The following is a 13,226-nucleotide window of genomic DNA, read 5'->3' on the forward strand; positions in this document are numbered from 1 at the left end:
CCCTACGCTGGGCTGCACCCCTAGGGGTTAGCTTTAACAAAGGGGTTTTCTCATATTAATGCAGGTAAATATGGAGTTTCCCAAGACGAAGTTGTTCGTCTCTACCCCGACTAGCAAGCCTTCGTACTCCTCCATTGCAGCAACACCTAGCCCCTATGCATTGACATTCAAAAGAAGGATTGGATCAGACCCAAAGGAACAAATCTACTACCTACAGCATCCCGAGACAGTTTCCCTTGCTGTGCGGGCCTCCTAGGCACTCATTTCAAGGCATTTCTGCTGCTAAACGGGCTGGTCTCTCTCCAGCTGGTCAATTTCTCCTGCTGTCCTCCTACCTTGTGCTTCTGATGCCCCCTGGAGGTGTTCCAACCTAAAACAGAGCACCTAAGAGCTGGTTGAAGGAATCTAGAACTGGTTCAAGCATATTTGCTGCTGAAAGAGGACGAGTGAGGGTGGAGTGGAGGCTGATGGAGGGCTAGTAGGGGCTGATGGGGAGCTAGCGGAGGGCTAGTGGAGGTGGAGCAGGGAGCTAGTGGGGGTAGACGGAGGGCTAACGGAGGTGGAACAAGAGAGAGAGAGAGAGAGAGAGAGAGAGAGAGAGAGAGAGACAGAGAGCTCAAAATGTGTGTCGGGAGAGAGAAGAGGCGTGATAATCCGTATAAATGAAGAGAATCACTCAAAGGTTGAGTGTAGGGGGAGAGAGCGGTGCATGCAAGACCATGCACCTTGGGGGATGCCACATGGCTCATTAAAGCCCCTAACCCTCCTTACCAATGACAGTGGTGGTTTGCCCCCATAGTAAATCTCTACCTCTTTTATCAATGAAACCTTGGTTTCCTTGGGCCCAACATTTAGACCCCTTTTAGCCTTGCCCTAACCTAGCATTTGGACCTAGTGGGTGCTCTTTGAACTGGACTAGGGAGTTCTAGGAAGTTGGCGCTTCCTCTAGGCCAGTTCCTCGTGGCCAAAATGTATTGGTTTTGTTGCACATTGAAATTCACGTCCCCATGACAGATACTAGCATGCCTCTAGTAGGAAACAAGTCCATCTCTTGATCAAACTCCCCAATACTAAGCCCCTATACCAATATAAGCCACAATCCATGGCTATAATTAGCTTATTGGCTCTATTCCCTTCTTGACCGTCATCTAGAAATACCGCTCTAGCTAGGATTACTTAACCTAACCTCGTAACTTCACCCACCAGGGTCTCCTTGACCCAGGCTAGCTCCTTGGAGTATTTAGGTCCTCGAATATAATGTCAAGGAAGCTTTCCTTTAAGTTATCAACTTTCTCCCAAGTTGAATCTTCATCTAGCTTAGCTTTCCAGTTAATATAATACTTGATAGTAATTCTATTCCAGAGTTGTTCGGTCTTTTATCTAGAACCTTGTTAGGCTCATGTGGAACATAGGTCATTCCTCCAACTCTATTAATTCTTTAGGAGATGTTAAACCGTCTCCATCTTCGTGTTTCTCCTTGAGCTTGCTCGCATGGAAAGCTGGATGAAACCGTATCATTGCAAGTTAATATTTTGCTGGAAGCACATATTCCTCAAAATCTAGGATAAGGACATTCCAACACCACGACCCCCGTCAGTAAGCCCTCTTACTCCGACATTGCAGCAACACCCAGTCCCTATGCTTTGACCTACGGGAAAAGGATCGGATTAGACCCTCAGGAGCACATTTACCACTTGGAGCATGAAGTCAGAGAGCTCAGGCTGCTAGCTGTAGCTCTTAGCAGAAAGGTGAACGAGATGGAGAACAAAGGCAAGCAAGAAATTATTGCAGAAGCTTTGCATGTCTCAAAAAGGAAATACCACAAGTAGAGTGATATCAGTTGTGTCTCCCAAACAGGAATGCAAGTACAAGTGTTTTTCAAGAAGAGAGCGGGAAGAATTAAGATTCTTCGATAGACAGACAAGTTGAAGGGCACAAGGATTTGGATCTCTGAGGAACTCACCTTAACTCAGCTCAAGCAGAGGAGTGTCGAGCTCACCAAAATGAAAGATGCACATAAAGCTGAAAAATGGGCTGTGTATTGAGATGGAACAACACTAATTAAAGATTTCAAATCTAAACCTAAAGATGCTCAGTCTTAAATTGATGTTATGAAGGCCACTTCTATTAGTTTTATAGTCCTAGTATGTATTGGTGTGATATAATAATTCCCATCTTGGCAAATACAAGTCCCCTGGCTGGGATGGTCTTACGGTGGAATTTTATATTTCTTTTTGGGATGATTTGAAAGATGTTCTATTACAAATGATCAATGTTGCCTGGCAAGAAAATCAATTGCCACGCCTTTGGAAGCATGGCATAATTAAACTTGTGCCCAAAAAACATCTTTGTGATCATATGTCAGATTGGAGGCCTATTACTTTGATGCCTGTAGTTTACAAACTCATTGCCAAAATGATCGTGTATAGGGTTCATGGGATACTGAATGCGGGCCTTCATCCTCATCAGTATGGGTTTGTGCCACGAAGACAAATCTATGACAATATCTCCAATGCATTGACTGCAATTGAATATGCTAAGTACTCGAATCAAGATGTGCTCATATTGCAGGTAGATATTACTAAGGCATTTGACACTGTACAATGGGATTTTATCTCTCAAACCATGACAAAGCTGGGTTTTGGTCCCAAGATAGCAAATGCAATTTATTGGCTTTATTCTGGATCTACTTCCCAGTGCATTCTCGGAAGTCATCTATCTCGGTCATGGATATTGGGTAGATCCGTCCGACAGGGCTGCCCCCTTAGTGCTCTTTTCTATGCCATTGCGACTCATCCCCTATTGATGTATCTTGATCATCTTACAAGCACAGGACATATGACTGGTCTTAAAATCCCTGGGGCTGCATCTTTTTTGGCACAGGCATACGCTGATGATTCCTTCTTTATGCCACAGAACTCTCCTCGGGAAGTCAGCATGCTTATGACCACATTATCATTGTATGGATTAGCAGCGGGATTGCATGTCAACTTTGACAAATCCAAATTGCTTCCACTGAAACAATGTGACTGGCATTCTATTCTCTGGCCTGGTCAGATAGTGCATTCCAAAGATGTAGTCAGGCATTTGGGATATCCTATAGGATGGCATATTACCAGGAAGCAGCAGCTAAAATGGATCTTCCAAAGACTTCAACATAAATTGGAATATTGGAAAATTTCTACTTGGCCACTTCATGTCAGGCTCAGAATAGTACAGTCTATTGTAATGTCTTATGTTCAGTTCTTTTTGCCTTTGTTACATTGGTCCTCCAGAGATATCTCAGCCTCTATGTCTCAAGCTATGGAGCTGTTATGGAAGACAAAAACTGCTGTGAAAGCATTGAGACTGCTGAAGATGGAAATGGTATGTTCCCCTAGGATGCATGGAGGACTTAATGTTCTAAATATCAGATATCATGTACTTGCAAGGAAGGCGACTATGCTCCATACCTTTTTCCGTCAAAAACAGCCATGGACTTGTATGATCGCATCCATGTGTGTCAACATGAGGACAACTGCTTATGGCCATTGGACTACTGATCATTGGGAGGTTGTCATTGGGAGATTTGTAGGGAAGATTCCTGGATGCCCTTTCTCTACTGCTCTGATATTGGACTGGAAACAAGTGCTTTCTAAAGTAAAATGGGCTCCTGATAATCATTCGGGGACAAACTCAATGAGGAAAGAAAGTATTCATTGGAGTGCCATCTTTGACATTCCACTTGCTTTACAGGAACCGGTTCGGGCATATAATCTCATGAAATTGGGAATTAGATACATCAATGATGTGGTAGATGATCACGGCTATGTCTTATCTTTTCCTCAGGCCACTGTCTCTTATGCTTTGGGAATGCATCACAGATTGATATGGAAGAAAATTGCTGATCTCTTGCATCCTTTTCTACCTATTCCCCCTGTGGCTGACACAGACAGGCTTATGGATTGGCAAGTGTACCCCTCTGCTACATGCTCTCGTCCTATTCCTCTGTCTGTTTTGACCTCCATCAAAGTCCACAAACTTCTTCAACTTGCCCCTTGGATTCATCAATATGCTAATACTCTATGGCATATCAAGGAGCCCCTTTCATGGTGGCGGAAGAATCTCCGACTATTATGGAGGTGTAAAATGCCTTTGAAACAAAGACTCTTTCTTTGGAGATGCATGACCGGCACATTGTCAGTGGGAATCACACTTGCCAAACGTCACATTGCACCACCCACGTGTTTACGGTGTCACGCTCCTTCAGAGACTGTCCCTCATTTGCTTTGGCATTGCCCGTCTACTCGGAATCTCCTTGGGAAAATTTCAAATCATCTTCGCCTCCGTTTCCCGAGTCACATATTTGGGAAACATTTTTGGCTATTTGGCAGATTTAGGAGGCTTTTATCTCAATACTCACTCTTTCTCTCATGGGTGAGATATTGGGCTCTTTGGACAATCTGGGAAGAGCACAATTTGGCATACTTGGGACGCCAGTTTCAAAAGTCATATGAATCTTTTAGAGCCTCATTGCGACAATCTTTATATGATGCCTGCCATGAGGATGATATGCATGCATCTTGCATTGAGCTTTTCTTTTTATGCTTCTGATCTGTGGGATACTCTCCATTCTTGGAGACTTCCGCTCTTGTAAAGTTATGACAATATAAATACAGTGCACTGGATTTTACCCAAAAAAAAGTGTGTGTTTTCCAGCTACATGTATTTTGACATATCCCATTTTGGGATAGTTACTTGTAATATAATCCAAAGAAGATTTCACCCAAAAAAATGTATGTGTGTGTGTGTGTTTATATTTCTTTCTGGGATGATTTGAAAGATGTCCTTTTACAAATGATCAATGTTGCCTGGCAAGAAAATCACTTGCCGCACCTTTGGAAGCATGGCATAATCAAACTTGTGCCCAAAAAACATCTGTGTGACCATATGTCAGATTGGAGGCCTATTACTTTGATGCCTGTAGTTTACAAACTCATTGCCAAAATGATTGTGTATAGGCTTCATGGGATGCTGAATGCGGGCCTTCATCCTCATCAGTATGGGTTTGTGTCGCGAAGACAAATCCATGATAATATCTCCAATGCATTGACTGCAATTGAATATGCTAAGTACTCGCATCAAGATGTGCTCATATTGCAGGTAGATATCACTAAGGCATTTGACACTGTTCAATGGGATTTTATCTCTCAAATCATGACAAAGTTGGGCTTTGGTCCCAAGATAGCAAATGCAATTTATTGCCTTTATTCTGGCTCTACTTCTCAGTGCATTCTTGGGGGTCATCTATCTCGGTCATGGACACCGAGTAGATCAATTAGACAGGGCTGCCCTCTTAGTGCTCTCTTCTATGCCATTGCGACCTATCCCCTCTTGATGTATCTTGATCATCTTACAAACACAGGACAGATGATTGGTCTTAAAATCCCTGGGGCTGCATCTTTTTTGGCATAGGCATATGCTGATGATTTTTTCTTTATGCCACAGAACTCTCCCCGGAAAGTTCACATGCTAATGACCACACTATCATTGTATGGATTAGCAGTGGGATTGCATGTCAACTTTGACAAATCTAAATTGCTTCCCCTGAAACAATGTGACTGGCATTCTATTCTCCGGCCAGGTCATGTAGTGCATTCCAAAGATGTAGTCATGCATTTGGGATATCCTATAGGATGGCATATCACCAAGAAGCAGCAGTTAAAATGGATCTTCCAAAGACTTCAACATAAACTGGAATATTGGAAAATTTCTACTTGGCCACTTCATGTCATGCTCAGAATAGTATAGTCCATTGTAATGTCCTATGTTCAGTTCTTTTTGCCTTTGCTACATTGGTCCTCCAGAGATATTTCAACCTTTATGTGGAGCTGTTAAGGAGGACAAAAACTGCTGTGAAAGCATTGAGACTGATGAAGATGGAAATGGTGTGCTCTCCTAGGATGCATGGGGGACTCAATGTTCTCAATATAAGATATCATGTACTTGCAAGGAAGGCGACTATGCTCCATACTTTTTTTCGTCAACAACAGCCATGGACTTGTATGATAGCATCCATGTGTGTCAACATGAGGACATCTGCTTATGGCCATTGGACTACTGATCATTGGGAGGTTGCCATTGGGAGATTTGTAGGGATTCATGGCTGCCCTTTCTCTACTGCTCTGATACTTGACTGGAAACAAGTACTTTCCAAGGTCAAATGGGCTCCTGATAATTACTCGGGAACAAACTCAATGAGGAAAGAAAGTCTTCATTGGAGTGCCATCTTTGACATTCCACTTGCTTTACAGGAACCTGTTCGGGCATCTAATCTCATGAAATTGGGAATTAGATACATCAATGATGTGGTAGATGATCAGGGTTATGTCTTATCTTTTCCTCAGGCCACCTCCTATGCATTGGGAATCCATAATAGGTCGATATGGAAGAAAATTGCTGATCTGTTACATCCTCTTCTACCTGTTTCTCCTGTGGCTGACACAGACAGGCTTATGGATTGGCAATTGCAACCCTCTGCTACATGCTCTCATCCTGTTCCTCTGCCTGCTTTGACCTCCATCAAAGCCTACAAGCTTCTTCAGCCTGCTCCATGCATTCAGCAATATGCTAATACTCTGTGGCATATCAGGAAGCCCCTTTCATGGTGGCGGAAGAATCTTCGAATATTATGGAGGTGTAAAATGCCTTTGAAACAAAGACTTTTTCTTTGGAGAAGCATGACCGGCACATTGTCAATGGGAATCACACTTGCCAAACATCACATTGCACCATCCACATGTTTACGGTGTCAGGCTCCTTTAGAGACTGTCCGTCATTTGCTTTGGCACTGCCCGTCTTCTAGGAACCTCCTTGGGAGAATTTCAGATCATCTTCGGCTCCGTTTCCCGAGTCACAGATTTGGGAAACATTTTTGGTTATTTGGCAGATTTATGAGGTCTTTGTCTCAATACTCACTATTTCTCTCATGGGTGAGATATTGGGCTCTTTGGACAATCTGGAATGAGCATAATTTGGCATACTTGGGCCGGCAGATTCACAAGTCATATGAATCTTTCCGAGCCTCATTGCGGCAATCCTTATATGATGCCTGCCATGAGGGTGATCTACATGCTTCTTGCATAGAGCTTTTCTTTTTATGCTTTTGATCTTTGGGATATTCTCCATTTTGGAGACTTCCCATCTTGTAAATTTATGAGAATATAAATACAATGCACTGGATTTTACCAAAAAAAAAGTGTGTGCATAGATCATGAGGTCTTTTTGGCATATACTGAAATTTTCAGTTGATGTAATTGTAGCACCTTGTTTTGAGGTTGCTACTCATATAATATAATCAATCAAAGTTCACCCCAAAAAAAAAAGTGTGTTTGTGTGTGTGCTGCTCATATGTTGCATGTTTTCCTTCTTCATCAACTTTTACATCCCTCCTTCATTCACTGTTTATAGACCCTTTTTCCAGCCTCTAAGCTGTCCTATACTCTGGGTTTTTCCTGCCCTGTTTAGCCCTTTTTTCCTCTTACACTTCTCGCCTAATCATGCCCTTTCCTTGCCCCTTTGCTGTTCATATCTCGCCTCTAGAGTGCTTTTATCTTCCTGCCCTGTTTGGCCCTGTTTTTTCCTCTTACTTCAGTCCATGGCTGTCCCGAATGGATTCTCTTCGAAACAAGAGGAGCGCCGTCAGATTGGTGCAGAAAATTCAGAGCCATGTGTCGAATCTGAAACTGCAATCATTTCTTAATACATTGCAGTAAGGTTTTCCAGAAATAAAGCAAGGTTGGGGTGATGAACCTGTCCCAAACACAATTTTTTGTGAAATCCATTCGTATTACAGTACAAGAAGTTGTGAAACTGTCCCCCAAAAAGAGGGGACGAGTAATTACAAAATCAAAAGATCTCATTATAGGACAAAAAGGCAGATAAACCAAATCCCGTGCATGCGGGCAATCAAAGAATTGATTACCGAAGGGAAGCACGGAAGAAATGGTACTTTGATAGGGAAGGGTCACCAAAGATAGTATGATTACGATCCTTCCATAAAGTCCATAGTGCCAAATAACAAACCCAATGAAAGAAAAGATCAAATCCTTGCCTGATAGGATGAACACCAGAGATCTAGAATAGCTTGCCTAAATTGTTGGATAGGCATCGGTGACAAATAGCAGGAGCGATGTGATGGTGAGGCTCCAAACGGAAGAATCCCAAGGAAACCCTCCAAAAGAAAACCTGCAATCCCAAATTAGCATCAATTGTTTCTTTCATCATCGAGAAGAACGTATCATAGACCAAACACGATTTGCATGAGCCGACGTCCATGAAGGAGGCTTGTAAAGAGAGGTGACTGTAACATATGCCCAAGGCAACGATCTACAAGGTGGATGATTTGAGTGGAGAACCCAATACATACATACATATAAAGCCCCATGAACTGGATTGTTCTTGCTTCTTGCAAGGCTGAACCTGCCTCTGCAACATCATCAACTATCTTGCTGAGTAACAGGATCAGCCATAGGCTTATTTGAGGCATTTGCAACTTGTGGTAATCGAATTTTCAGTAGGTGTATCATCTTCTGCCTCAAAAGCCTTCAAACACATTAAAAGAGCGACGATTTTTCTTTTATTGAGTTCAGCAAGGGCCTGATCTGATTTTTTCCAAATGCAGTGTCTCTATTGTTGCTCTTTGAGATCTTGAATTTTAGTCACATGGCATGAGAGTGGGTGTCTTTCATGCATCCTTACTGAATCAAGTTCTCATTTTAGAAATGAGACCCTTGCCTCATTACGGGCTTGACACAGCTTCCAAAGTGTGTCTTGCATTGTTAGAAGTTTGGCATTGTTAGAAGTTTGGCAAGACCTGATATGAGGTATAAGGAACTTCTTTACTAAAAGCGTAATTGAAGACAAGGCTTGTGTCCCTCAGGCATCCCAAATTCTCTGATCTAGTGTCGATTGAGTAGGTGCTTGGCATGATCGGCTCCTTGTTGTGTAGGAGTGCCAAGAGCTAGAGCTCCATGACAGATATCATCACTTGTCACAAAGTCTCGAGTCTTTTTGAAACCAAAATATTCTTAATCATAGAGCTCCAAAGAGAATTGCTGGTACCATCCAACTTATCATTTTGAGTGAGGACTTCGAATGCATTACGGGGATTTTGAGCCATCTTAGATAAATGCACAAAATAACAACCTCTGAAAAAATCCAGTTGCTTAGAATTAAACTGCACGAACAAAATCCAATGCTCCACAACCGAATGCTTGGCCAAAGTCTGGACAATCTGGCTGAATCTAAATTTTACTTGCAAGTAAAAATCCCCTTGGTACAAGGGCTAACAAATGCAAGCAAGGCTTTAAATTTGTGAGGGAAAAAGACACTCGGAGTGCAAGCATAAATGAGGCAAAGCTGAGCAGAAAAATTTCAGCCTATAAAGCTCCTCCAAAATAGGTTTAAATTGATTAGGATTGCAGTAGATGTGACTTCTGTATTAGGTTTTTCTGCACGAACTTCCAGACAGGTTGTTTGAAACCCTTGAAATTTTTCTTAAACCCTAGAAACGGGTCTGGAACATATTCAAAGGGTCTGTAACAGCTTCAAAACTCTTAAAAGGGTCTGAAGACACTTCAGAAAGGTGGCCATTTATCAAATCAGCTGCAGCATCTTGAAATCAGTGAAAACTCCACCAAAAGTGAATTGAACAGATCTAGAACAGCTCCAAGAGCTTGAAAATCAGTTGGAAATCTAAGAAAAACCCCTCCAAAATGGCTTGTCCAGCACTGCAGCAATCCTGGAGTGCTTCAAAAGCGGCACCTAGGCCTTCGGTTTTGTTGTAGTGGAATGTGTACATTCGTTGGGGCTATAAATAAATAAATAATATATATATATAGGGAGAGAGAGGGAGAGAGAGTTTATTATAGTCCACGGAAGACTGATGGGTCTATGAGACTGGTAGTAAACCTGATACAACAAGCAGAAAGGGTGTGGCTACTAAACGAGCACCATCACCCATGTTGAAAGCTAAGGCCTAAGTGATACATAGTCAAATCATCAGTAATGACACCATCATCATAATCATAATCACAATCCTCATCAATCAGTCAATCCACATCACCAGGCCATGCTGGCTCTAGCCAGTACAACGAGGCCTTGTAGGGTGGGTGTAAATGTCAAGGGGAGCTCGTGAGGGGGCGCGGTCGTACCGATGCCTAGCTAGTGATGGAGCGCTAGCGACTGTCTGTGCGCTGTCTCGCTCTCCTTGCAATGGCTCTCCACCTAACCCAGGCTACCGTAACATCGGTGGGTCGTGTCCTAGGTTTGGACAAGGATGGGAGGTAGTCCGTACAATCTGACTGGAAGAACTCTGTGATCCTGCTTTGAGAAGAGTCGGGCGCATTTTGTATTTTATTTATTTTTTAACTTAAAGTTTGTATATTACTAATAATGGATTGTCCTTGTCTTTCATAGAATGTTCTTGAATTCCTCGGTATGGTCAATCATTTAAGGCGAATCTGTTTATCACATCCACAAGCAAGCTAAACAAATATAGTTCTGTGTTAGGACGGGTGTCTTCTTGTACGAGACTTCTACTGACAGTTTATGCAGAATTTAGCTGAAATTTGTGCTTGGGGATTGAGTTTGTTAAATTGTGCTCAGGAAAATTGTCTAATTCTCAGGCTCTTGATTGATATGCTTCTTAGTTGAGAGGATCCATTGAGGTTTTGGTTGGTTTTGTTTTTGTTTTTGTCTTTGCGTTGGTTGGTTTTGTTTTGTTTTTGTCTTCACATATTGGCTATAGCCAATATGTGAAGCTTGTGAATACGACTGAAATGGTCGTATGGCTGCTCAGTCATCTTGAAATTCGTAGGTCCATGTAGTATAGAGGTAGTCTATTTAAATTGTCTGAAAACAAAGGCCGTCCATGAAATGCAAATTTTTAATACGTGTTTCTGTCTTTCGTACAGGCTACTTTTGTGTTGATGTGGACTCAACTCCTGACAAGTTAGTCTTTAATAGAACTGTCACTCTTCGAGATTCTTATGGGAAAGTTGCAGGGAAATAGATGTATCTGGAGTCCTCCAGAGATTTCTTTATACGTATTTATACAGGAGGTTGAATAATCCAGCCATGCTTTGGAGCTTGTGCTCACCGATGTGAGACAAAGCATCCACCTTATTGTATTTTTCATAACATAAGATGTTATTGAAGCATAAGACATTCTTGTCTCCCTCAGTTTGATACGAAGTTTCAAGTATCAATACAGTCTTCGTGCATCTTACATGTGTACACCCTTGGTTTAATAGCAGTTATTATGTTCAAAATTTACTTCAATACACAATTGCATTGCGTGCAGAGAGTACACATCCGTATGTATGGACATTAGAATACCAAAAATAGCTTTGAAGATCTAATTTTCTTTGCAGGGAGCTAACACTTTTGATGTCCTTTTGCTACGACAATTGGTCGTAAGGTAAGGCGCGGCACCTTAGTGGGATATATTGTCTCGCATCCAAGCCATGGCGTTTAATGTTGCATTGCGTGCAGAGAGTACACATCAGTATGTATGGACATTAGAATACCAAAAATAGCTTTGAAAGTCTAATTTGCTGTGCAGGGAGCTAACACTTTTGATGTCCTTTTGCTACGACAATTGGTTGTAAGGTAAGGCACGGCACCTTAGTGGGATATTGTCGCATCCAAGCCATGGCGTTTAATGTTGCATTGGGCGCAGAGAGTACACATCAGTATGTATGGACATTAGAATACCAAAAATAGCTTTGAAAGTCTAATTTGCTGTGCAGGGAGCTAACACTTTTGATGTCCTTTTGCTACGACAATTGGTTGTAAGGTAAGCCACGGAACCTTAGTGGGATATATTGTCTTGCATCCAAGCCATGGCGTTTAATGTTGCATTGCGCGCAGAGAGTACACATCAGTATGTATGGACATTAGAATACCAAAAATAGCTTTGAAAGTCTAATTTGCTGTGCAGGGAGCTAGCACTTTTGATGTCCTTTTGCTACGACAATTGGTTGTAAGGTAAGACACGGCACCTTAGTGGGATATATTGTCTCGCATCCAAGCCATGGCGTTTAATGTGGTTGTGTTACGGTTGCGTTTAATGTGGTTGGCAGTGTTGTTGGGGAGTGCAAGATGCTTTGGATATCTAGTGAGACCTTTCATAAGATTCCTCTTACATAATACCCTCTTCTAATACTAATAGTTGAAAGAAGAACAAGTCTAAAAGGACTAAGCCAATTCGGCCTACTATTATGTCAGCCAAACCTCTTCACTATAAGTCTGCTAAAGCCATGGGATTCTCAAGTCCTTGAGTATTCATATGCATTTATATAATTACTAGTTAAGTCTTGATTATAGAAAAATTTGTGGACTTAGGAGAGGGATACTCACTTGGACCTGTATAGTTCATGCTCCATGGGCATGGTGAGGATCACGTTTAGTCGAGAAGAAAGTGCGAGAAGATGCCATTTAGAAAGAGTTGAGGTAGGTATACATAGATTTTTTACTCATGAAAGTCATACCCAATTTAGTAAAATCCTCCAACATGACTACAACTAGAAGAAGCAGTTATTGACTTTCTACTTCCAAATTTATAACAAGAAGTAGTTGTCAGTTGTTGAGACCCTCAACCAATAGAACCTCCTCTGCAACCAATTATGGTGAATAGTAGCTTTGTTGTGTGCCATAGTATCAAGGGTTAGGCAAGGACATTGATGTGTACATTAAATAGGTTTAATTCAGTGGCTTTCACCCATAATCAAGGCACAATGCAGAGAAGCTTAGGACCTTCCTAGCTATAGTAGATGTATTTGGTAGTGATTGGTATGGCTAGCCTTGAGCAAGTCACTTTGCAACCTTTTCAACCAATTGGATATGTGGACTAAGTGAAGGAGTTATTCTGCCTTACTCTGATGCCTTATGATTCTGTAGAGACATATGCTAGTAGAATAAATAGACTCTTAGGGAAGAAGCCAACACCAAAAGCACAAGATTAGCAATTGAGTTTGTTTGTTAAAGGTTTGCCAATGAACACAGGTTTCCACGTAAGATTGTAACAATCACCTACTCTAGATGTTATCATAGTATTGGGTAATTTGGAAATAGCTAAAATGGGAGCCAAGTGCGATGTGGCTAATATGCTTGAAACGATGTTGTACAAGAATATTGGATGTAGTCCTTGGTTACCAGGGTACGTAAGCAATGTCCACAAATCT

At 41.8% G+C, this 13,226-nt stretch overlaps 1 protein-coding gene across 2 annotated transcripts in view; it reads left to right on the forward strand.

The window, feature by feature from the left end:
* Positions 1–11,322, forward strand: part of OVA9 (glutamine-tRNA ligase, putative / glutaminyl-tRNA synthetase, putative / GlnRS) — a 187,316-nt gene extending 175,994 nt beyond the window's left edge. For both annotated transcript variants that reach the window (XM_087373033.1, XM_087373034.1), the window contains one exon: positions 10,956–11,322. In XM_087373033.1, the coding sequence (XP_087229159.1) occupies positions 10,956–11,053 (98 nt within the window). In that variant the 3' untranslated portion in view covers positions 11,054–11,322. The remainder of the gene's footprint in view (positions 1–10,955) is intronic.
* Positions 11,323–13,226: the final 1,904 nt, after the last annotated feature.

This window comes from Dipteris shenzhenensis, chromosome 3, assembly GCF_047967505.1.
Source record: "Dipteris shenzhenensis isolate YYH24624 ecotype China chromosome 3, Dip_SZ_1.0, whole genome shotgun sequence".
Lineage (NCBI taxonomy): Eukaryota > Viridiplantae > Streptophyta > Polypodiopsida > Gleicheniales > Dipteridaceae > Dipteris > Dipteris shenzhenensis.